The 23,626-nt window shown below is 39.4% G+C and overlaps 4 protein-coding genes and 1 long non-coding RNA gene across 6 annotated transcripts; 3 read left to right on the top strand and 2 right to left on the bottom strand.

Annotated features, from left to right (window-relative positions):
- Positions 1–1,067: 1,067 nt before the first annotated feature.
- Positions 1,068–11,791, bottom strand: cfap45 (cilia and flagella associated protein 45). The gene is made up of 12 exons (XM_088428220.1): positions 11,359–11,791; positions 9,922–10,023; positions 9,751–9,851; positions 8,216–8,360; positions 7,986–8,156; positions 6,357–6,535; positions 6,143–6,272; positions 5,934–6,080; positions 2,396–2,509; positions 1,618–1,811; positions 1,321–1,545; positions 1,068–1,245 (listed from the first exon to the last, which is right to left on the bottom strand). Exons 1-12 carry the CDS (start codon positions 11,359–11,361, stop codon positions 1,185–1,187), a joined length of 1,572 nt encoding a protein of 523 aa, XP_088284346.1. The 5' UTR covers positions 11,362–11,791; the 3' UTR covers positions 1,068–1,184.
- On the top strand, positions 6,415–10,038 carry LOC148416301 (uncharacterized). The gene is made up of 3 exons (XR_015867280.1): positions 6,415–6,618; positions 8,028–8,192; positions 8,279–10,038. It is a non-coding gene; the product is annotated as an uncharacterized LOC148416301 (long non-coding RNA).
- On the top strand, positions 11,762–17,357 carry slc37a4a (solute carrier family 37 member 4a). Of its 2 annotated transcripts, XM_088428222.1 has the most exons (8): positions 11,764–12,853; positions 12,963–13,195; positions 14,365–14,608; positions 14,956–15,114; positions 15,254–15,339; positions 15,435–15,548; positions 15,615–15,753; positions 16,625–17,357. In XM_088428222.1, exons 1-8 carry the CDS (start codon positions 12,706–12,708, stop codon positions 16,789–16,791), a joined length of 1,290 nt encoding a protein of 429 aa, XP_088284348.1. In that variant the 5' UTR covers positions 11,764–12,705; the 3' UTR covers positions 16,792–17,357. The 2 variants fall into 2 exon arrangements, with proteins under 2 accessions (XP_088284347.1, XP_088284348.1); XM_088428221.1 differs by having other exon boundaries at positions 11,762–12,853; positions 15,435–15,753.
- Positions 17,265–19,984, bottom strand: trappc4 (trafficking protein particle complex subunit 4). Its single transcript, XM_088428223.1, has 5 exons — positions 19,644–19,984; positions 17,965–18,139; positions 17,783–17,886; positions 17,555–17,681; positions 17,265–17,453 (listed from the first exon to the last, which is right to left on the bottom strand). The coding sequence occupies exons 1-5, from the start codon at positions 19,816–19,818 to the stop codon at positions 17,375–17,377; spliced, it is 660 nt and encodes a 219-aa protein (XP_088284349.1). The 5' UTR covers positions 19,819–19,984; the 3' UTR covers positions 17,265–17,374.
- Positions 19,985–20,070: 86 nt separating this feature from the next.
- rps25 (ribosomal protein S25) lies at positions 20,071–23,526 on the top strand. The gene is made up of 5 exons (XM_088426765.1): positions 20,071–20,159; positions 20,750–20,839; positions 20,915–21,098; positions 23,280–23,378; positions 23,462–23,526. The coding sequence occupies exons 1-4, from the start codon at positions 20,157–20,159 to the stop codon at positions 23,372–23,374; spliced, it is 372 nt and encodes a 123-aa protein (XP_088282891.1). The 5' UTR covers positions 20,071–20,156; the 3' UTR covers positions 23,375–23,378; positions 23,462–23,526.
- Positions 23,527–23,626: the final 100 nt, after the last annotated feature.

The following is a 23,626-nucleotide window of genomic DNA, read 5'->3' as shown; positions in this document are numbered from 1 at the left end:
GGCTGAAAAGGACATCACTACTGCCCGAGGTGGGCACATGGTCAGCACTGACGGACTCACTGTCAATTCATCGCCGACCGATGCCTGCTTTGCCGACGAACCGACAAATGATGGGAACGCTTAGAAAAAAAAAGGCAAAATAAAAATGCCAGAATTGCGATTTTTATCAGTCGTCGTAATCGTTAGGATAAATATGTTGATGTCCGTCAGCCCGCCACACCCCTTTTTGCTTACTGAAATATAATTCAACTGAATTGGCTGTTTATCTGCCATATGCTGCATCTTTGTAGTACAAATTGCAATCAGCCTACAGTTAATTTGACAATAATCATCCAACAGCACCACCAAGCAGTGGAGAAAAACGTTCAGTTGAGCGAATGGACTAGTTTGGCTCAATTCCATACTTGTCATTCACAGCAAGTCCTGACTGGCTGACTTTATTGGAGATTTCTTTGTCCTGGTTTCAACAAAACTGTTACTGTACACAATCTCGCCGACCAAAAGTCAAAAGTTATGTTTAGAATTAAGTGTTCAAATTTGTTTGTGTTAATTTGCTTTTTAAATATGTTTTACATAAAAAAAATTGCTGGGTGAAAAGAGCATTCCGGGATGTGTTTTCACTATAAAGTGGTCACTCTTTCAAGAAACCAATGGGTCTGCACCCAAATTTGCATTCTTTCTCTGATTGGCTCATGGACAGGAACTGCAAGATACACTTACATTAGTGTGTTGCGTTTCAATAGCAGTGTAACTGTAGAACCACAGACGTGGTATTAATTTTAACTGTACGTACAAAAACAGAAAAAATAATTAGCATGAGTGCAGAACAGCACCTGACGAATGACAGAACAGGTTACCAAGTCAAATGTCGCCCTCTGTTGTTGGCGAAGGTTGGGCAGAATACACAGACTCCGCTGAATGGTGAGTTTATTCAACCGCCAAAGGTAAGTCATTACTGGGATCCAAATGTTTAGTTGAATGTTTTTATAAAACAAACATATGCGATACTTTGCATTGTCTTGTACAAACCTGCATTTGTATTTGATATGAACACAAGATACAAGAAATAAACGAATCAATTTATTTTGACTACCAGACACCATACGCTCAAAATAGTTCCATGATTATTTTTTCGATCATTTTAGGGGTTTTTATTGGTGCTGAGTAGACGGCATCACAGTGAATCAATGCGTCCACACCTTTTTTTCCACTTCACTGCAGTATTTCTCACTGAGCCCTGTTGCCCTGCACATGAACAAAAATATATTGAATTTACACGAACGGCATACTGAGTTGTATGCATGGGCCACCTGTGCATACTTGAGCTCCTTCAGCTTCTTCTCTTTGATGTCACTGATGCGCATGCGTCGCTGGCGGGCCTCCTCGCTCAGTTTCTCTGCCTCCTTTAAGGTCTCTTTGCGCTTGGCCAAGTTGGCCTGCTCCACCTCCTTCATCTGCTTTCTAATTGCCTGGGCGTGGTGGAGTGCTTTCTGACGCTGCTTTTCATCCTCCTCCTTTTGTCTGACGCTCGCCTCTTGTTGAACCCTAAAAGTGGCACGAGGCAAAGTTAGCGAGACAGGAAGAGAAATGATGACGGGTGACACTGTCTTCTCGCACTTTAAAACCCTCTCAAACTCAGCCTTCTCTCGGCCGGCCTCTATGGACAGGAGCCGTTCTTTACGTTGGATCTGCTCTAGGTGAGCAGCTCGAAGCATGGCCTCCTCCTTGGCCTTCTTGGCGGCGGACTCCTTCTCCTTCCTCCTCCATTCTCTGTCAGCAATCTCTTGGTTCCTCTTGGCATGGAGCTCATCCTTCCAAATGCATCCAGAAACAATTCAAGACAGACTTGAGGTCCCTGGCTGATATTATATGACTATGTAGGCATTGGTGGTACCATATGAAAGATTGGACTCCATTCTTTACCGAAAAAAAAAGAAAGTAAGATTCTACATTATTCCGTTCTTTAGTAATTACTGTTTGCAAATAGGTCATTTGAGTGATTCCAAGCTCTTTTGGACAAAAGCAGAAAATTTGCTTTTTTTGTGAAAAGATGTGTTTTCTGCACAACAGTGTCTTTGACACGAAACATTTTTTTTGTAGCATCTGAAACATCTTGAGAGTCCTTCCCGTTGATAATAGAGTGAAGATGTGTTTTTGATGGCAAAATAACAGTTTGCATATGTATACAACCACATTACAACAGTGTTCGACTGGCATAATATTCAGGGGAGTGTTGGTGGCGAGTGTCATCTATCCATTCATAAAAAAAAGAAAAAGAAAACACAGGTAATAAGAATTGTTGTCACTTGCACACAACCCAAGTATTTTGCATTATGAAAATTATTATCTAAAGCACTGAAAGAGTTCAAATGTTTGAGAAGTTGTCCTTCCTGACCTGATCAGCCTTGTGGTCTCGGGCTCTCTCCTGCTGAGCTCTCAGCCTGGCGATCTCCAACTCCTTCTCCCTTTTCATTCTCTTTTGTTCTGCTTCGTACTCGGCTTCTCTTTGCTGTGGGAGATATGGAAGTTAAAAAAAACCCCAACCAGCTATCTATCCATTTTGGGTAGAGCCCGTGTTCATTCTGTCACTATGTCCTCATTCTGTCACTGGGGAGCCGCGGTCCCACCTCCACTGACTTCGGGGTACAGTAAAAGGCAGTACAGTTCATACAGTACACTAAAGCAGGGGTTCTCAAACTTTTTGGAGACCCCTTTTCGAAAGAAAATTTTCCAAGGGCCTTCAATACAAAGATTTGTGGAACCAAAAATAAATAAATAAATACATACATCTTAAAATGTATTAGCGTTATTAATTGTGCATTGCTTTAAATATTAATGTGAGCACTTTCATGTTAACAGGTAGTTGACAAGTTATTGCAAATTCCAGTTTCATTCACCAACAGATGATTATATCGAACTGTTGTTCAATGAGAAAGTTCTCTTTTTATGTTAGCCTTCTCGTTAAGCACCAAGTTTACAGTTCAAAATGTTTCATTCTTTTCATTAGTCACTGGCAATGAGTTGTATTAAGCACATTGGCATTTGAATAATATGAGTGGCGGGCCGTGACTTTCACGCGTACGCCTTCTGTGATGTCAGACTCTCGAATAAATAGCCCTCATGAGCACACGTACACATTACTGGGCTACACAGGCTATTTTCCAGAGCTTTTAAACCTCAATAAACCCACATAAGCCATTAAAACTTGTCATTATACATTATGCTGTCAAAACTTGGAAAAAAAAAAAAAAATTTTAATAAACATCCACAAAATTTTATGGAGTTCAAATTACAAATCGCAGTTTAATATAAGAAGAACCATTTTATTTCTTTACTATTAATTGAATGTGAACTAAATAAAATAACACAAACATATTAAAAATGAAACAAGAAATAAAGAAAAACTAAAACACAATCGATCAGTCCTTTTAATATCTCCCGATTTTTCTAGACCACTTCATGCTCTTTTTCTCTTTGCACTGAGATGTACAGTGTATCCACTCAAGTGTTCCCAGAAGTTTTTTAAAAGCACCGTAACGCATTGAGGAGTTCTCTTTATATTGGAACTGAGATGTACAATACTGTATATTCACTCAGGTATCCCAAGAAATTTTAAAAGCACCGTCACACATGTGTCCAGCCGTGCTTTGGTGTCTTGTTGCTGCCTTGGTGAAACAATTGAAATTTGCAAATCCAGTGTCGCTCCAAAAACACGAAATCGATCCTTTGCAAACAAAAGGCATTCCTGGCGGAACTATTTGCCAGGGTTAGCTCACGCCCCTGGTAGCCCAGTCAGAAATATGGCCAAGTTGGAACAGGTTAGCTAATAGCTATGCTACACCTCTAAAGCAATCAGGCAAAGCCAACACCGTGTAGCTTGCTTGTTGAACATTGCACCGCCTTCCTGCAGTGAGCATGCACTCACGTCACGTTCAACACGAGGCCTCTAGATGGCGATCTTATTACTCGATTTGCTCTTACAGCTGTCTATTAAGAGATTGCATACAGCCTGGCGACACAAGTTAGCAGAATTCTAATACTTAACAACACAAGGAGCAGCGTAACCAAATGGATATAACACGAAAAGAACAGAATATGGAGAATAATTTTAAAGATAAAAAAAAAGGCCGACCAATAGCGGACCAGCATCTCGGTCATGTGATGGCAACAGAAGAGAAGTACAATTACCTCAAACCGCCTGCAGATGGAGAAAAAAAAACACAAATACACCCAACCCCCTGGGGTCATGACAGTTGTTTTTGTCGCAAAGCCGGTAAAATACCGTAAAGGGGGGATGAGACAACTCATTATTTCACATCGCAACATGAAAAAACGTAAGCCAGGGACGCTCTAACATGGGGGTCTAAAGTACATTTAGTAAAAATGAATTTAAAATGAAATTGACTTTCATTATAGTTATTATACCTTTTTATAGTCTATTATAGTAATGTTAATGTCAGGATATGTGAGGCCAGCGGAGAAGGCTTTGCTGGCCCTGACGGGCCACCACTGCATAATATTGAAGATTCTACAAAATGAACACCAGAACACGTTTTTGTAAACAAGGGTTGGGAGTAATTAGAAAAGTAATGGTAGAAAACTTAAGAGTAAAGTAATGTTAGAAAAGTAATGTAATTACTATAATGCAGGGGTGTCAAACTCACTTTTATCATGGGCCACATTGTAATCATAATTTCTGTCAGAGAGCCGTAATAACTGTAAAGGCAAATACTTTTTCAGGTTCGTCACTCACTTAACTAGTTTTAAGATCAGAGGTCAGTAAAAACTGTTCCAAAGAAAGATTGGGAAGAAAATGTTTTTTTTTTCCGAAAATTTTTAAAAGTTGAAGACATCTTGCAACTTTGGCATTTTAACCAGAAACGTGGAATCAAATCAGCATTTCACGGGCCACATAAAATGATGCGGCAGGCCAGATTTGGATCCCAGGCCTTGAGTTCACACCTGTGCTGTAATGCATTACTTTTTGCTATAACATGGTAGTGCAAGGCATTACACACAAAAAACAATTCATATTTTACTCAGTACAAATGACAGTAACGCATGTTCCAATCCATTATATTATCCATCCATCCATCCATTTTCTATAGCCACTTATCCCCACAGGGGTCGCCGGAGCCTATCTCAGCTGGCTTCGGGCAGTAGGCGGGGACACCCTGAACTGGTTGCCAGCCAGTTGCAGGGCACACAGAGACGAACAACCATTCACACGCCCAATCACACCTAAGGACAATTTAGTATGTCCAATTCACCTGCCATGCATGTTTTTGGGGTGTGGACACAAGAGAAATGGAATACATAAAAAACATTATATTATAAAGAACCCAAAAAAACGCGCCTTTAAATTTATAATACTAATTGAAGCAGTTGCCTTGAGATGGCACGGGTGTATTGTCGCTATGCAGAGAACTTTGTTTAGGTCTTATTTGTACGATTTTATTTTACATTTCCAGCAATCTAGGCATCTTTTACAAGTCCAAGGAAGCAATAATATTGATTTGGCGATCATTTTGAGCAGGTAAATGTACTTAAGTTTAGTTTAAGGTCATTCCAATGGATGTGTAATGAGCATAATGAGCTACATTTAGAATGGCAAATCCATATTTCCAATTATGTTGGTGAGAGTAATGCAATGGCAGTGTAATACCTTACATTCTAAATACAGTAATATTATAACGTAACTAATTAATCTGTTATGACACTAATAAGCAATATAAAATGCATTACAGTTTTGAAGTCACGTGCCCAACACTGTTATTGAGCGAGGCAGTCCTGCTCTGAGGTCCTTTACTCTGATGCTGATGCGCTAAAAGTTTCAGAATTCTGATCCTGGAATCGCCTCTGTTCAAGAACCCAGTCAACAAAAGAGCCATACAAAAGTATTTGCCACAGCGTCGTAGGGATGCACGTCTGACCAGTTTGTTTTTTATGTATTCCATTTCTCTCGTGTCCTCCTGCTTCTGCTCTTGTCTCTTCAGCTCCTGTGCCCTCAGCGTCTCAGCATTGATGCGCATGACCTCCTGGTGCAGACGCTGTTGTTCCTCCCTCTTTTTCTTCAGAGCCTGGAACAAAACAGCAGTAAAACTCAGCTGTATATTTGACTGATCATTATTTTTTTAGTTACCATGAGGTCCTCCATGTTCATCCGGGCCTGCTTCTCTCTAGTTTGACGTTTCTCTTGTTCTTTTAGCTCTTCTTTTACCAGCTTCTCCTCCAGACGCTGCTGGATCTGCTCAAAAATTTGTTGTTTCCCACTGAAAAACATGCACAACACACACTCCTGAAAATCCTGGTGCCTTCAGGATGACAACGGTGATGGTTTGGAGCTGAGTGATCACCTGATTCTTTCTTGCTTATGCATTTCATCAATCTGCTCCATCTTGTCCAGAAGTCTGCGGCGTTCAGCTTCCATGATGGCATCCAAACGCTTCTCCTCCTCCAGCATCTCTGACTGGATCTGCTTCTTCTCCTGGATTTGAGCGTCACGTATGGCTTGGCACTCAGCACCAAGTATTGCCTGAGGAGCCCCCAGACATGGAAGTCATCTGATGGTTTTACTGTCAGGCGTTCAAACTTCTTGGAAGTACCCGCTCAAAAAAGGTTTTGCTCTCCAAGCAACATCACCATGAAACAGCAAAATAGGCCTCAGTGTCCATTTAAAAGGAGACATTTTTATTTCTAAAAAATAAGTTGTAATTCCCTATATCATTATACAGTTACACATGAATTTGAATTAAATAAAAGGCCATTTAAATAATGACTCAATTAATTTGCATTGAAAGTAAAAGTTGAATTTAGAAAAAAAATCTAGTTAAAGAAAATGCTTGAAAACAAACCGTTCTAAGATAAAATGAAGTGCACGATATTTAAAAAGTAAAGATATATTACTAATTAATTGTATTAGAATCAAAAACATTTTAAACCAGTGTAACATATCCTAATCACAGATTGATACTTTACTGTAATTAAGTGATTCTTTCACATAGCTTACGATTAGAGGAAGTATCAAACTTTGAGAATCAGCGCTTATTCAATCTTAAATTATTCTAGTGTTGTTTTAAATGCTTTCATTAACAGTGTTGGGCAAGTTACTTCAAAACTGTAACGCATTATTTAGTACTGTCATTCCAAAGTAATTACTTACATTATATTAATACTGTATTTTGAATGTAAGGCGTTGCACTACTATTTTATTACTTTTGAATTACTCTCACAACATGACCGGATATAAGGATTTGGCATTTGCACACATTACAAGTGGAACGACTCTTAAACTAAACTTAAGGAAACTCACATGCTCAAAATAAACACGGTTGCTCCCCAGGACTTGTAAATAGATCGCTGAAAATGTAAAATATAAACGTAAAAAATCAAACGACAACGTTCTCTGAATACAAACAATACACCAGCGTCATCTCAAGGCAACCAAATGAACTGCATTCATGTTATCAACTACTGTACTTCAATTAATATTACAAATTTAAAGGATTTAGGAGCCGTTTTTTTTTTTGGGGGGGGGGGGGGGGGGGGGGATATATTATAATGCACTGTAACGCGCTTTACTGTCATTTGTACCGAGTAAAATATCACTAGTTTTTCGTGTGTAATGCCTTAATTTACTTACAGCAAAAAGTAAAGCAAGACAGTGATTACATACAGTACTGTAGCTACATACTTTTATAATGCACTACTGTACTCCCGACTGTGTTCGTTAATGTACAGTAGGCACAAACGATTCATTGGTAAAATCCATACAGGGAAAATACAGTTGTCTCTTCCTGACTTGCTTTCTTTTTCATTTCTTTCTGTTCTTTTTGACAAGTTACAGCAATGTAATAATAAACAACACAAACAACAAATAATGTACCTCAGTCAGTAGGGGCAATCTATCACTTGTGACCACATTGAAATGATGGGTGAGATAAACTCAACTCCACCATCACCACCAAATAGATGACTTACAATACCTTGTTGAGTTGTTGAATCTCCTCCTCCTGCTCCAATCTCAGGGCATTGGCTCGCTCCAGAAAATGCAGCGCTCGTTCGTGGGCCTCCAGCTCCACTTCACTCGCAGCCTGTGTCTCCCGACGGCGTATGTCGGCCTCCATCATCTGCCGCTTCCTTTCCTCAGCTGCCCGCTAGGATCAAGTACACAACTGTGAAAGCAGTTTAAGGTAAAATAAGCAAGTTAACATACCATTTCAGTCTCTTTCCTATTCTGGTGCACCTCCCATAAGACCTCCTTCTCCTCCTTGGATAGAATCTTGGATCTGGAGGTGATCCGCTCAAAGTCAGCTGATGGCAGAATTATAGACTGTCCAGAAGGATCTATGCTTGGAACCCTAGCCGCACAGGAATATAATTTTCTTTTAGATAATAACAGAGGTGAGCTTTTCGTCAACATTGACATTGACTGGCTGTCTGTCAGTCCATCGCGGACGCCAGTTTTGCTGACATACCGACAAATGACGGAACTGCTAAAAAAAAAAAGATGAATCAAAAATGTTTGGAATTTGTCGTTTTCATCCATCGTTGCAATCGTCAGGATAGACATTACGTCAGACGTCCGTCAGATATCCATCAGTCCACCATGCCCCTTATTGCTGACGTAAATATTGTTGAACTGACTTGCATGATAATCTAATAGTAATTGTCACTTTACAGCACCACCAAGCAGTGGAGCAGTGCTTCTCAAATATATTTTGCCAGCCTCCCCAGGAAAGAGAAAACTTTTCGCGTGTTTGTTATAGCCAATGATAATGGTAAATGCAGCTCCTGCAATGGTAAATGCAGCACCTGCAGCACCTCCTGCTGGCCGTAATGAAAAACAGTCTAAATCTTACACACTATCCCTTTAATGAAACCGTCTTCTATAGTTGTCGGCAGTTATAAATGAGAACCGACATCCTCATTTTGAGTGTCATGTAAAGCATGATAATACCATTCAGTGGACACGATTACTAATTGCACTCTCATTCCCTGTGTTAAACATGATGGTTTAATATGGTCTAGGGTTAAACCCCTCAGCTTACTCTTAAATTACTCTGTTGTGTTTCAATTGCAGTGTATATATACTGTATGTATACTGTAGAACCATGGACATGGTGTTAACTTTGTGTAAGTACTAAAGCTGAAAAAAGAATTAGTATGAGCGGAGACAGAAGTAGACAGCGCCTGATGAATGACGGACCATAGAGAAATTTGTCAAATGTTGCCCACTTGTGGTGGTGGAAGGGTGGGCAAAAATACACAGACGGACCGATGGAATTTTGTCTGGCTTGAAAAAATGACGGACCGACGATGGCGAAAAGGGGGCAGGCTTTGACGAATGTCGGAACAGCAAAAAAATGTAAGTCGCCCACCTCTGGATAATAAACATTGTCGCCAATGGAAAATTCATTGCGTCAGCTATTCTCGTAGTATATAAATACAAAATGTAATCTTTCCAAATCTTTTCTATAATCTTGTCTTCGTTTGGGTCGCAGGTAAGATGAAGCCTTTCCCATCTGATTTTGGGAGCGAGGCATGGTCGCAATCCAATTGCAGAGCACATATCGACAAACAAACATCCATCCATCGATATGTCGATATTTGTCGATATAGCCGCTTATCCTCACAAGGGCCGCAGGCTTGCTGGTGCCTATATCAGCTGACTTTGGGTGAGTAAGTGAGACACACCCTGGGCTTGTTGCCAACCAATCACAGACATGAAAAAAAAAATAGATTTCCTACCTGAGATTACGTACAAGGTCTTTGGTGACAATTTGAATAGTCTTGCCCATCTTCTTCTGCACTGGTATGTCCTTTACTTTTGAGGCCAAATGTGATGACTTCTAAACAACAAAAGCACGTGTGCTCACCTGACTCTTGAACATATGCATTAAGTAAACCCGTTTAATTCACCTGTTTGTTCTTTCCAAACAAACTTTCATCCGCCTGGGAGGAAGGGGCTCTCGTGCGGTAACGATATTGTCTTGTCAAAGTTGAAATGGAAGAGGTCTCACTCTGAAAAGTATACCTTTTTTTAATGTATTGACACTAACAACTCATGAAGTTGTTTTTTTTTTCTATTTTCTTGTGTAAAAAAATGCTATTTTTATTTAAAAACATACACATCTAATACAGTATGTATTTTGTTGATCTTGACAGGTACTGTGATTGCCACATAAAACATATTTAAAACAACAAAATAATTTTACCTTTCATGTTTTTTTTTCATTCCATCTAAAAGACATTCATACCACCCACCTTCCACCGGCACTCCACCTTGTCTTTTTGTGAACAAATTGCTAAACAAATTACACTAGCTGAATGAAAAGCACAGCAACAAAGTCATTCCAGAATTCGAGACATTTGGGCTCCAAAATTCTTGAAAAATAAATCTTCACTTTTCCGATTTTCTGCTACATATTCCTCAATAACACGTAATAAACTATCATAGACTTGATTATATCTCAGATCATGTAAATGTTTTAATGAAATTACAAATAATAGTTTCTAAAGCCTGAGTCAATCCTGTTGCAGGTCACAGGGTTGGAAATCTGCACTAATCTTAGCTTTCTTCAAGAGTGGAAACTAGCTGTTTAGCTAGCTGTTATTGTTGGCCAAGAGGACAATCTTATTTATGTAAATAAGAAAGAAAAAAAATGTTTTAATCATTGTCTTATTCTGATAATATGCATAACAGGGTTGCATGAAGTAAAGTGAGACATTCAAGTAAGGCTCATTATTTTATAAGAATTTGAAAAATAGAAGTGAAGAAATACTTTTGCTCTAGGCATTCTTTTAGAAAACTGTTGATGTCAAGTCCAGTGTTTCATGTGATTCACTGCTTTCTTTTTCTTCTACCATGGTAAAAAGGTTATGGTTACAACGTTGCATGCATGTTGTGGGTCGCACATTCCATGTATAATAATTATTTTTTCAAATGTTCTGTTTACTAAAAAAAAAAAATGGTTCCACAGTTGCAAGGCAAAGCAATGAAAAAAATAATACAAAAAATGAAATTTTAATTCCAGTTGAACGATTTGAGATTCACTCAGGTCATTACAGCGTATGGGATAAGAAAAATGTAATTTTAGGGGTTACTCCAGACTTATTTAGTATTTTCAGAACTATTTCCAAGCACTATTTTCTCTTAGTTTTTTTTTTCAATTTGGTTTCGGAATAAGTACATTTAGTCAGAAATTGCATGTTTCAGTATTTTGTATGTGGATTATTTAAAATGGGATGGGTGGGACATAAAATGTCCTCCAATTCTGGAATGAGCCAACAATCAAACAAACAAAACAAAACAAACAAACAAAAAACAGCAATAAGCAAAGTTTGTACAAACCATACCATGTCTTCTTCAATGTTGCTGAGAGAGGAAAATATTTTTTTAGTTTAAAAAGTTGCTCTAAAACTAAACTAAATTTGAAAAAAAAAAAATGACAGTAAAGTTTCCCCACAAAGCTGCCTGGGGCGCGTGTCTCTGGTAATGTTGTCCTGTTGCTATAGAAACACGCGCACGTAAAAGCTGGTACCAATTGGATTTTTTTCACTTATTTCTAAAGAAAGAAATTAAAAACTGAAAACATTCCCATTGGTACGTCATATGTCGTTTTTTTCTTTTCATTCTCTCGTTTTTGAGTGCAAGTGCAGGCAAGTATTCCTGATTTGTGCCGCGTTTTGACACAGAATTTATAGAGGGCGCTCCTGTACTTGAGCACTAGTTGGGCCTCCCAAAAATACCAAAACAAAGAAAAAAAACTTGAAGAAGGCGGGTCTTCCAGGAAAAGTGAAAACGGACGGATGAGTAAACCGAATGTTATAAACGAAAGCATGAGCTTTTGGCGTTATTTTTTACACGCAGTATCATTGCCTTCGGAAGGGCAAGAACGTTCGCTGTTAGTTTGCTATTATAACTTTGTAACCTGGTGCAAGCGAGCAAACGTTACCGGGTGCAATTAATTACTAACAACGTGTTTTTCAGTATAGACGTTGCCTTAAAATGCATGTGGTCTTTTACGTTACGAAAAAAATGATATTTGCTCGACCTGATTCCGGGCGTTTAGCGGTAAAAGTTGCCCAATTGCAATCACACCTTAGAGAACGTTAACAAAGAAACGGCGCTGATTGGCTCACGTGATGCGGAAACGCCGTTACAATGATAGTTCATTCGCAAAATACGTAGATCAAATCGATGCACAGTAATATGTCCGTAGCGGGTAAAACATCCTGTCAAACGTAGCCTCATGTTTTCAATTATTTTGCTTTGTGGTACTAGAAAGCAAAACAAGGGGCAGTAAATTATTAACTGCATTAGTACAAGGGTTCATAACAGCCCCTTGTTGAGCAAACAGGAACACACCTATCAAGGTTATTGCTAAATTAGGATATTTTTATTTAACAGCGCAAGTCGTTTTTTTTCTTCTTTTTTTCAGGATTACATTCTTTTGACAGACAACATACCTGACCTGTAGCACCCATTGAGAGGCCAGATTAAATCATTTGTGGTGGTTGGAAGTTGACCATTAACTTCTACAGATTACAAACAGCCCGTAGTTGTAAGCAGCAGCAGCAGCTGCTGCTGTTGCAGATTCTGAAGCAAAGTTCACTGACAGGGACTGTCTGCAGATCTCCTCTCTGAAACACATTTTAAAGCACTTTTTTTTCTTTCTTTCTTTTTTTTTTGCATCTGCAATTATGGGTAGAGCAAATTATGGCTACTATCGGGGTACAATATTTTTGGCCATGTTTGTTGGCTACACGCTTTACTACTTTAACAGAAAGACATTCTCTTTTGTGATGCCTTCATTGATGCAGGAAATTGAACTGGACAAGGATGATCTTGGTATGCTTGATCTCGTCACATTTGATTTATTCCTAAATCTTGAGCCATGGCTGCCATGTTATGTTCATGTATGACAACCTTGTGTCGTTTGTGTGTTTTATTTGCTCAGGCATGATAACCAGCAGTCAGTCTTTGGCCTATGCAATCAGTAAGTTCATCAGTGGAGTGCTTTCGGATCAGATCAGTGCCCGCTGGCTATTCTCCATTGGCTTGTTTGTGGTGGGAGGCATCAATGTGCTTTTTTCCTGGTCATCCACGGTGGCCATTTTCTCTGCCCTGTGGTTCCTCAATGGCTTGGGCCAGGGTCTTGGCTGGCCACCTTGTGGCAGGGTGCTGCGCAAGGTAAAGCGCTCACGAACGTGTACTACTCTTGTACTGTATTACTGCTGCATCATTGAACCTTCAGTTTTTCCCTTTATACAGTATTTCCATCTAGAAGTCTCATCAATCACATCATAAATATACACATGTAGTTTACTGAGATTAATTAGTCAAAGAGCTATACAGTGATACTCTTATTTTTGTGGTTTAAATTATGATGACTATTATAGTAGCTGGAGTTTGCAGTGCATCATATTGAAGATGTGTGTGTTTTGGTGGCCAAGAAAGGACGAAATTCTTAGAAAAAGCTCAGATATGGTACAGTGCTATCCAGCGTTGCCAACTGCAAACCCAATATCCAAGTTTTTTCTTCTGAATTTGTTTTTATTAAATTAATATTGACTTTATTTTAGAAGCTGTTATTCTGTTGGCTCTCATCAGACTGGGCTGTTAATTCTCCAAATTAATTAAAACCCATGGCACATATTGTTTATTAGTCTTGGAAAATCAATTAAGAAATTCCTACTTCCGTTTCCACCAAGAAATACCATTGAGACTGTATATCCCAAAGACCACAATACTTTTACAAAAAACATGGCAGAGAAGTGAAAATGATCACCAAAGGCCTACAATACCTAGTAATCAGTGTAATCTGTAGTAACACACATACAGCACATTTTATCAATATATTTCCACAGTACTAGATGGTTAATTGAGAACAACACAGCCTACCTGTTGACGGTCGGCCTAGTACTGAATTATTATGTTTGGTAATGTTGCTAAGTGCCATCATAATGTGTAGATAGGTGGGTAATGAAGATGCCATTTCATCGTATTGCTACGATTCCTATACCCAATACTGTCAATACTGTAGTTGTGGGATGCATTGTCCCAATGGGAGTGAAAGGGTTAAAATGTACTGTAAAGAACATCAATTCATACCCTGGAAACCTAACAATTTTGCAATGTATTGCAATGGCTTTAAGTGGAAGATGGAATACAAAGAATATATTTTCAAAGCAGAAATGACAGACTAGCATTTGCCAAGCTTTTTTATGCCTCGTTCCCTTAACATTGCAAAATGTACAGGAAAATGTCCACCTTAAAAGGCTGTGTGAACACGTTGCGATGATTTCATCCATTGTGTCCCTCACAGGAATGTCACTGACAGCATTTCTTTTACCTCCTAGTGGTTCGAACCCTCTCAGTTCGGAACATGGTGGGCAATCCTGTCATGCAGCATGAATCTGGCCGGTAGCTTGGGCCCTATTATCGCCACAGTGCTGGCCCAGAGTTACAGCTGGAGGACCATCTTGTGCATGTCCGGCCTGCTCTGTGTGGTGCTCTCCTTTGTATGCCTGTTGGTCATTAAGAACGAACCCAAGGACGTAGGGCTACCTAACATTGAAGTGACAGCCAAGAAGAGCAAAGGAAGTGAGTATATATATTTGAAAACACTTGCTTCACACACAGCGAGCACTCGAAGGTCAGACAACTTTATGCTGATGCGGGAACAGTGTTATTATGCTAACGCATCTGTAAAAGCAAGGTTTTTTGGGAGGAGTGCGGGGGGTGGGGGGTGGGGGTGGTCAACTCTCAAGTTTATTCATGCATGATTGTTGCTGCACTGCATGTGTCTCTTGTGACTAAAGGTTGATCATTTTGTAGACTTTGTACCTTGCCTGCCCCTTGTATGGAGTTACAGGGTGTGATGTCTTTCATGCTGATTATTTTACATCCATTCCATGTGATTTTGTCTTCCGACCACTTGATGCCTTCAGGTTCTTCCAGTGATGAGAGTACGCTGGCCGAGTTCCTGCTCTCACCTTACCTGTGGCTCCTGTCTTTGTCCTATCTGGTGGTGTTTGGGGTGAAGACAGCCTGCACTGACTGGGGACAGCTGTTTCTCATTCAGGACAAGGGACAGTCTACACTGATGGGTATGCAATATTGATACGTTACAATCTAGTTGTACGGGGACACTTCGGGGAACAATGGATGAGCAAATATCTTAGTCATCAGACTACTGCATGATTATCATGTGTCGTCTGTGTTGATTGACTGCTTTCTTCTTCATAGGTAGCTCATACATGAGCGCCTTGGAGTTGGGAGGTCTTTTAGGCAGCCTGGCAGCAGGTTATTTCTCTGACAAAGCTGTAGCCAAAGTGCGTCAACAGTCCACACACAACCCAACCTATTTTATGATTGCCACATTCAATGTAAACCCACTATCAAGACCAAATCTTCTTCCTCCATACAGCAAGGCGTAAAAATATACGGCAATCCTCGCCACTTTGTCCTGATCCTCATGATGGCAGTAATGTTTGTGTCCATGTACCTGTTTAGAGTCACAGTCACTCCAGACAGCCCGAAGGTAATTGATGACAACGCTCACCTCTGGTCAATTATGGGAATTAATGTCTACTGTGTGCGTTTTAAGGTGTGGATACTGTTTTTGGGTTCTGCTTTTGGTTTCTCCTCCTATGGACCAATTGCCTTGTTTGGAGTTATAGCCAATGAGAGTGCTCCGTCCAACTACTGTGGAACATCACATGCTATTGTAGCCCTCATGGCAAACAGTAAGTAGATCCTGACTTTTTTTTTTTTTTGAACACTTAAGTATTGTGCAAAAGATCACAATTGACCTGGTGTTTCTTTGCAACAACAATATCAATGTGATTAAATAAGACACAGCTGCTGAACACTAATATGAATAGTGCAAGGAACTTTCATATAAACAATATTTCCATCCACTTTGGATTCTCGAAAAAAGCATTTATTTAGTTTGCATCAATACGGCACAATTGGAACGATCCAACCTGCAGTTAATTGACACTGCCTGTTTGTTCTTCATCTAATTCTATAGGAAGTTGCCTGCTAGCTAGCAAACATGCGCAATTACAAAGCTCTTAGACCAGGCGTGTCAGACTAATTTTCATCGCGGGCCACATTGTAGTTATAGTTTCTGTCAAAGGGCTGGTATGAATGTAAAATCAAATAAATCGTAGGTGTGTTTGTCACACTTCTAACTAGTTTTGAAATCAGAGGCCAGTAAAAACTATTAAAAATAGAGATTGGGAAAAAATAAATACCCCCCCATTCCTTAAAAGTTGAAGACAACTTGCAAATTTGGTATTTTCACCAGAAGCTTGTTTTCAAATCAGCCTTTCATGGACCACATTAAGTAATGTGGCGGGTCAGATTTGGCCCCCAGGCCTTGAGTTTGACACCTGTGTCTTAGTACTAAGTTCAGCCTGTGCCATGATCAGAAGCTTTAGTTGTATTTGCTGTGATTCTCATGACATTGCATGGACGAACGTAAAAGTTCACAAAGACTTTTGTACAGCATTGTACATTCTAGATTTGGGAACCCTCCACAACGGAACATGAGTGTTTTGACTTAGAAAAGCTGAAAATAAGAAATTAAGCAGATGTTCTTACTTTCTCCAGTCGGTGGGTTCCTCTCGGGGCTTCCATTCAGCACCATTGCCAAACACCACGGCTGGGAAACGGCCTTCTGGGTCGCAGAGATTGTCTGCGGCATCACAGCTGTCTGCTTCTTCCTGCTGCGTAACATCCGCTCAAAGATGGGTCACGTGTCCAAGAAGTCTGACTAAGGCGTCTTCAAATCCTCACGAGATAAATGCCAAGTTGTATTAACCGGATTTTTTAAAAAACATTTTTATACTCATGTTATTTTCAGCATGTAAAAAGATCAGACTTTGGATTGTTTTTTTAAATTAAAAAAATGCTAGTCTCTCACAACTTAACAATGGATTGTATGACATTAAGTAGACCATTCCCCCAAAACCGTATATCATTTCATATATATTCGATATTCTGGTTTCCAAGTTGTTCTTATTTCCTTAAACTGTTGCTTTCATGAAACTGTCAATATCTGAACAGGCAATGTTAAACCCTGTTTCATTGAACTTATATTCAACTTTGGAGGTTCTCCCTATACAAATGTCTCCCCAAGCAGCTAATTATTATAATGACAACAAAGCCTTTTTTTTAACACCACCCTTGAATAAATAACATTGGTCGGTTTCAATGTGTTCATGAATTACCTTGCAAACAAGCCCAATGCTACAAATTATTGTGAGTTTAATTGTATTTACAAAACAAGATGTATGTACAGTGCAGTCAAACCATCACAATTAATAAACCAACCAAAAAAGTGCTTGATTCTTGAGTGCTTCATGATCCAGTCCCAAAATTTCCAGCCTTCTCTGCAATCTCTAGTGCACTTTTTAAGTTCTGATCAAATAGTTCACACCTGGAAATACAAAATTCAAACATCACGAATTTGACCACACAGAATGACAATACATCATATATTCCAGATTGTGTTTGACAGACTATATTGTACTTGTGTACCTAATAGGCATCTCCAGAGAGTAAAATGGATTCTTTAAAGCAAAATCTGCATAGAGTTCGTATATTTTTCTGAGGAGAGCATCAATTCCAGACTGTCGCGGGTCTGCCAGCACTATGAATTTTATTCCTAGAAAGACACAAAAACTCAGGTTTAGACAGTGTGCAATCTGGCAGTTTTTTTTTTGTTGTTTGTTTTTTATCTGGTTGGGTAAAAGCTTCCTGTGGCACCTGTAAGTGTCTGAAAACAGTGAAGTTTGAACACATCCGTTTCCAGCATTTCAATCCCTGAACTTCCAACCTCAGGAGAAAGCTGTGATCCGATGGCAAACAACCTGGGGAAAACAAAAGGACATCCAAATGGATTAGACAATTATGAATGTGGCCAGAAATAACGAACGAGTGTGACTTACGAATGGAACATAGACGCCAGCATCAGTTTCTCATTGGAGCTGAGTCGGGCTCGTCCGAATCGAATTGACACTGGATAATTGGAAGGATCTTTCAAGTATTCCAGAATGTCCTTCCCATCTGTTGTGCTCTTTCCCATCACATCAATCCCATTGATGGAGAGCACTGCATGGCCCACTAGAAGGGAAAAAATGGGAATAGACCTACTAGTAGACAGTCATTGTGGGAAAAAAAAAAAAAAAAAAAAACATAATGCTGTCATTCTGGTGTGGTGTGTCAGAAATAGGCTTAAAATGAAAAGTTCTTGCCAAAATGAATATATTTTTGAGTGTTTTTTTTTTTTTTTTTTGGTGCATCTTTAGGTCAAAAAAGTCTGAAATATTTCCCCCCTCTCAAACCTGGTTTTATGACACCATGTTCAAAATGGCCATGTTCAGGCTGAATAACCCACATAATGACCATTCTACGGTGCATAATATCATAAACTTGGTGTCTAACCCTACAATTTTAGTATAAATAATATCATGGTAAATATTTCTTTTTAAATGTCCCAAAATGATTTTTTTCTTCTTTGTTTTCGATTAAAAAGATCTGTGATAGCTATACAGTATATTTGTCTTGAAAAAATATTGGTTATATTAAATGGTAAGCAAATAATGTTATACCACTATGTCTAAATCTGCAGATTAACAAAGGACCACTGAGCACATCAGTTAACCATTGTTTTTAACATAAGAGCTGCTGTTACAATAAATAAGATTGTAAATTACTCTCTGATTTGCTCATTCCATGCCAAATCAACCAGTGGTTTAACTAGATTTGAATGAAACTTAGTGTACTTGCTCCAAGTGATGGCACAACACTAGATTTAAAATTTTAGGTCATTGAGAGCAGCTATCCCAGCTGTTTTTGAGCATTAGGTAGACTGAAAATGCAAATCGTAACTAAAGTAGCTAAAGCCTTCTAAACAGCCTTTCATAATTACTAATAATGGGCAATTGCTGTCAAGGTAAAATTGAAATGCCTATGTACATGGTCTATGAGGGACTATTTCATAATAAACAAAATAGTTGAGAATTATTGTCACGTGTCTAGCACGAAATGTTAACGTGTATGATAATCCATGGAGGTGTACACAAATAATAACTGTTTTCTTAGGCTAGTACAAAAATTGTGGGCAAATGTGTACAAAATTTCAGATTTTCTGGCAGCCTTATAGCTGTGACTTTTTTATTACTTCAACATGTATGAGGACATCTCAAAATATTCTCAAAAACATGGATATAGGCACAAAGTTTCTTATTTTGTGCAACGTAGAAGGATCGTTAAGTTATTATGTTGAACTTGAAGCATGTCATTTTGAAAGGATACTATGCAACAGGGTCAATTAAGTGCGGAGCATTTTTAATACCAATACTATTACTTAATTACATACCGCATTAGACTAAACCGTCTGCGCGAACTTCGATTCGCGATTTATAATAAACAGTCAATTGTGTTACGCAAGGATTTTGTTCAGTGACGTATGACAGTAGCATACGGCTAAGTCTGGAACATAGACATGTACAGTAGGTACTATTCAAACCCACGTTTACGAAAACCTTTCAGACATTTCGATTGGAAAACAATCTGCCTGTAAGCTAACGTGAATGCTAATAAGTGCTAATGTCTGAGCCTTTACCTTTGATTCCGTCCCTCTGTCCGAACGACACGACCACTTTCTCGTCGTGATGCTTGAGTACCAAATCTAAAGGGTAGCTAAACGTCTTTTCGACCTCCGCTCTAGGAACATAGTTATCATACTGATAAATTAAACCTCCAGCCTTGTTGACTACATACACACTGAAGATCACCATCTTTACGGCGTCTGACAGCAGCAGTCACGTGACCACAACATAAACCGGTTACTTTTTGTGTTGTGTTTTAATTCCTCGTTGCTGTTAATTTTGGTGTAGTTATTCTTGGGAAATGTTACTGGTATGCTAGAAATAATTCAAATGTTATCAGGGTGTATCTATGTGTGTGTGTGTGTGTGCGGATGGGTCGACGTGAGGGGTGGGGGGTGGGGGGGGGGGGTACACATTGATAGAACTCAAATTCCCATGATTCTCGGCTCAACTCCGCGTATACGGGTTGTCAAAGGGGTTTTTCCACGGGCTAACTTCCTTTCGTTCGGACATCTTGTCGAGGAAACATGGTGAGAATATCCAGCGTGGACTTAAACAAGTTAAAGTGGGCGAATTCCCGGGTTTCAATAACTTATACTGCAGAATAAACGCCCGGAATATACTATGTGAGAAGTATATAAATTCATTCATTAAAAGAGAAGCAAGCGCCCAAGAACAATGAACAAACGCCCGTTAGCGAACGTGCTAATTCCGCCACGCTTCCACACTCCTAGTGAGTGAAGAAAACCTACGGTGTCCCCCAAACACGGACTCTTGTACTCGTTTTTCTGAATAAATTGGCACATGAGATAGTCAATGCTTTTGAACTTCACAAATAGTACGTATTACGCATTTTAATGTTCTTGTGGACGCCAACAAGGCCTTGCCATGCCGGTGTTGTGCAAAGCTGCATTTCTGTCGCTTATCTGTAGTAGGCCATGCTCATAATTTGACGCTATATTGTTTTTGTTTTTTTCCGTAACCAAATGTAGCTTTTTTTGCAGGTCTTACTTGGTTTAATCGGGTACATTTATATTTGACAAGTGCAGACACGCGATTAGTTTCTAGTTTGCGATGGGTATTACATGCAAGTATGTGATCAACCTTCCCCACTTTTCAGCCTCCCAAGACTGACAAGAAAAAGGACACAGGAAAGTCCAAGAAGGACAAGGACCCAGTCAACAAGTCCGGAGGCAAAGCCAAGAAGAAGGTATTGACTAACTTGCGGCGTTATGTTTCACTGTTTTTCCAGACAGCAAGTAATATATTTTTTGTGCTTGAGCAGAAGTGGTCCAAGGGAAAGGTGAGGGACAAGCTCAACAACCTGATCCTCTTCGACAAGGCCACGTATGAGAAGCTGTACAAAGAAGTTCCCAACTACAAGCTCATCACACCTGCCGTCGTGTCTGAGAGACTGAAGATTCGTGGCTCCCTGGCAAGGAACGCCCTGCAGGAACTTCTTGCTAAAGGTAAACCTATTAAATGTTTTTGTCTTAACCGTAAAGTGACGATCAAGCAGTGAGGCACATCTGAAACAGTGGTACTTCGAAATGTAACCATCATCGAGTAAGTGCTGGTGGTCATCCTTGAATTCAAATGTTTTACAATTAAATAAATCATTTTATGTTTTGGTGTACAAATGTTATCACTGAAACAGTTTTGTTTAAAATATATGTAAAAGCGGATGCTGTTGTTTAACATTGTCATACAAATGAAGCAGACAATGTGCAATTTACAGTAGATGGCTAACAATCTAGTACAAGGACAGCAGGCTTCACTTTTTTTCACCTGGCACAAACAGATTGACCAAATTGAAATCAAAGTCATGTTAATCTTTTTAAAGAAAAGTGTTAAACTGACTCTGCTCATTATTGTAAAGACTAAGCGCTACTGAGATAGTAGTAAAGGTGCCGAATATCTTTTTGCGTGGGGGTACATTCTGCAGAGTGTTGCTGGTAGTGGTTAATCCTCTGACACTCAAATTAGTTTGCGTGAGATACACATGGCTTTTGTTTAAACTTCGTGTGTTGTGAAATGCAACCTTTCTCCGAATTGTGGATGAACTTCAAATTTAAGAGCTTTCCGCTTGGACTGTATCACTGTAGGTTGCCCTTTGAGAGAGAATATCTCATTGGTAAACCATAGGAGCTCTTGCTCTCCTGTGTTTTTGTTTTGTTTTTTTTTATCTCAAATTGAGAACACCCCCCTCATTGTCGAGAACAGTGTGAAGTTGTTAAAACTAAAAATTGGATTCAAGGTAATGATCACGGTCTCCCTTTCCACAATATTGTATCGAAACATTGAGACCTTGCCATGGCACTTTTTTGGCTGTGTCTTACGACTTAAATATGCATGGGCACTGCTTTGTTGGAGGCCCTTTGCGCTTCCGTTTGCTAGAAACACATTTGCGTGCGTTAACATCGCCCAATGGATATGACTGCTCATGGTTATGACATGTGCTCTACGTAAGGGGTCACCAACGTGGTACCCGTGGCACCAGGTAGCCCCCAAAGATCAAATGAGTAGCCTGCAGGCCTGTCCTGCAAATAGCTCACAAGAGATAGAACATTAGTGATTTTCTACAAATTTTTAGTATTTTAGCAATACTAAAATAACATGTACAGAGTTTAGGGGATTAATCCATTCTGCTGTTGGGATCGTAACGTGAATTCACCGGCAGGCAATCCAAACCTATGTTAATTAGCTAATGTGTGTAAAACCCCAGGTAAAAACATCAAAATTTGATATACATATTAAAAATTGTTAGCAAAATATTATTGTAAGTGCCACTTATATATAATATATACGTATACAATTAACATCTTTAATAAAAACTACATAAAGGATCTATTTATCTTTGAGTGACGTGACGAGCTGGTTATGGCCATATTCCCTAGTGAGCTTAGCCTTCTTCGTATTGCTTAATTATCTCCAGCTTCGTTACCATACTAATCATCTTCTTACTTCTCTATTTAACATCATTAGCAATCTTGGGACCCTTGGTTAACCAATTAAAGTGTGAATTAAGCAATAAAATGTACAACAAATAGGTATGTCATTTTAAGCACTCAGATGAGATCCAGTCTTTAACATGCCGACGTTTTGACCATGACGCCGACCGATAGCAGACCAGCATCTTAGTGATTTTGTGACGCCAACAAATGGCAGACCAGTATCTTAGGGAGTCGTGACGCCGACCAATAGCAGACCAGCATTCTAGTGACGTAGACACCGACGCGTGTATAAACGTATGGGCGCGGAGCGACTCCCAGAGTCACGCATGCACACTGACTGCCGTGGTTGAGGAGAAGTTGTTGTGGCAAAGTGAAAAAAAGTGGAGTTAAGAGGGGACAAAAAATGTCGCATTCCTCTTCGTTAGGTGAAAAAAACGTAAGGGAGGGACGTTTTAAACCGGGGGTCCACTGTGTTAGTCACATTACGTATTACACATGATTTACATATTTTCTACAGCTGTTCCTTATTTATTGTGAAAAATCATTAACATGGTCAGTGTCTTCACATAAACTGGTAGCCGTTCATATTACTCAGTACCAAAGAAGTAGCTCTCAGTTTAAAAAAGGTTGGTGACCCCTACTCTTACATACACTACACATCCAAATGGAAGGTAACAACTTAAAATTCACTTGCAGGTATGATCAAGCTTGTGTCCAAGCACAGGGCCCAGCTCATCTATACGCGTAACACCAAGGGTGGAGATGAGGAGGCAGCACCTGAGAAAGCATAATCAGGTAACTATTAAAACCAAATTGAGTGCCCAGGCATGGTACTCTCAAACCTCCTCTCACCTGCCATTTTTTTTCTTCTCTTTCAGGTTCTCCTGGTTGTTTTCTTTAATGTGCTCTTTGTTATGGAGGTTTAATAAATTGTAAAGACAAATCCATCTCTGTTTTTCTCTTAGTGTGGGGCAACAGATAAAATGAATTTTCTGTACGCACAATAAAGTGATCTTTTTTGCGGTTAACGAGGACTGGAATCT

Source organism: Hippichthys cyanospilos, chromosome 11, assembly GCF_059441005.1.
Source record: "Hippichthys cyanospilos isolate Australia breed blue-spotted pipefish chromosome 11, RoL_Hcya_1.0, whole genome shotgun sequence".
NCBI lineage: Eukaryota > Metazoa > Chordata > Actinopteri > Syngnathiformes > Syngnathidae > Hippichthys > Hippichthys cyanospilos.
Note: the sequence above shows the minus strand (reverse complement) of the source record. Positions and strands in the feature narration are given on the sequence as shown.

Bases quoted from the DNA above. Each gene is read 5' to 3' on its own strand.
- cfap45 (XM_088428220.1), bottom strand. The intron at 6,536-7,985 runs GTATTGTAAGTC...GGGGCTCCTCAG, and splicing joins AGATTCAACAACTCAACAAG to GCAATACTTGGTGCTGAGTG. The intron at 1,246-1,320 runs GTATGCACAGGT...GTTCATGTGCAG, and splicing joins AAGAAGCTGAAGGAGCTCAA to GGCAACAGGGCTCAGTGAGA.
- slc37a4a (XM_088428221.1), top strand. From the start codon at position 12,706: ATGGGTAGAGCAAATTATGGCTACTATCGGGGTACAATATTTTTGGCC. The intron at 15,340-15,434 runs GTGCGTCAACAG...TCCTCCATACAG, and splicing joins CTGACAAAGCTGTAGCCAAA to CAAGGCGTAAAAATATACGG. The intron at 15,754-16,624 runs GTAAGTAGATCC...TACTTTCTCCAG, and splicing joins TGTAGCCCTCATGGCAAACA to TCGGTGGGTTCCTCTCGGGG.
- trappc4 (XM_088428223.1), bottom strand. From the start codon at position 19,818: ATGGTGATCTTCAGTGTGTATGTAGTCAACAAGGCTGGAGGTTTAATT. The intron at 18,140-19,643 runs GTAAAGGCTCAG...TTTCCCTTCTAG, and splicing joins ACAGAGGGACGGAATCAAAG to TGGGCCATGCAGTGCTCTCC. The intron at 17,887-17,964 runs GTAAGTCACACT...TGTTTTCCCCAG, and splicing joins CTGGCGTCTATGTTCCATTC to GTTGTTTGCCATCGGATCAC.
- rps25 (XM_088426765.1), top strand. The intron at 20,840-20,914 runs GTATTGACTAAC...GTGCTTGAGCAG, and splicing joins GAGGCAAAGCCAAGAAGAAG to AAGTGGTCCAAGGGAAAGGT. The intron at 21,099-23,279 runs GTAAACCTATTA...ATTCACTTGCAG, and splicing joins GCAGGAACTTCTTGCTAAAG to GTATGATCAAGCTTGTGTCC.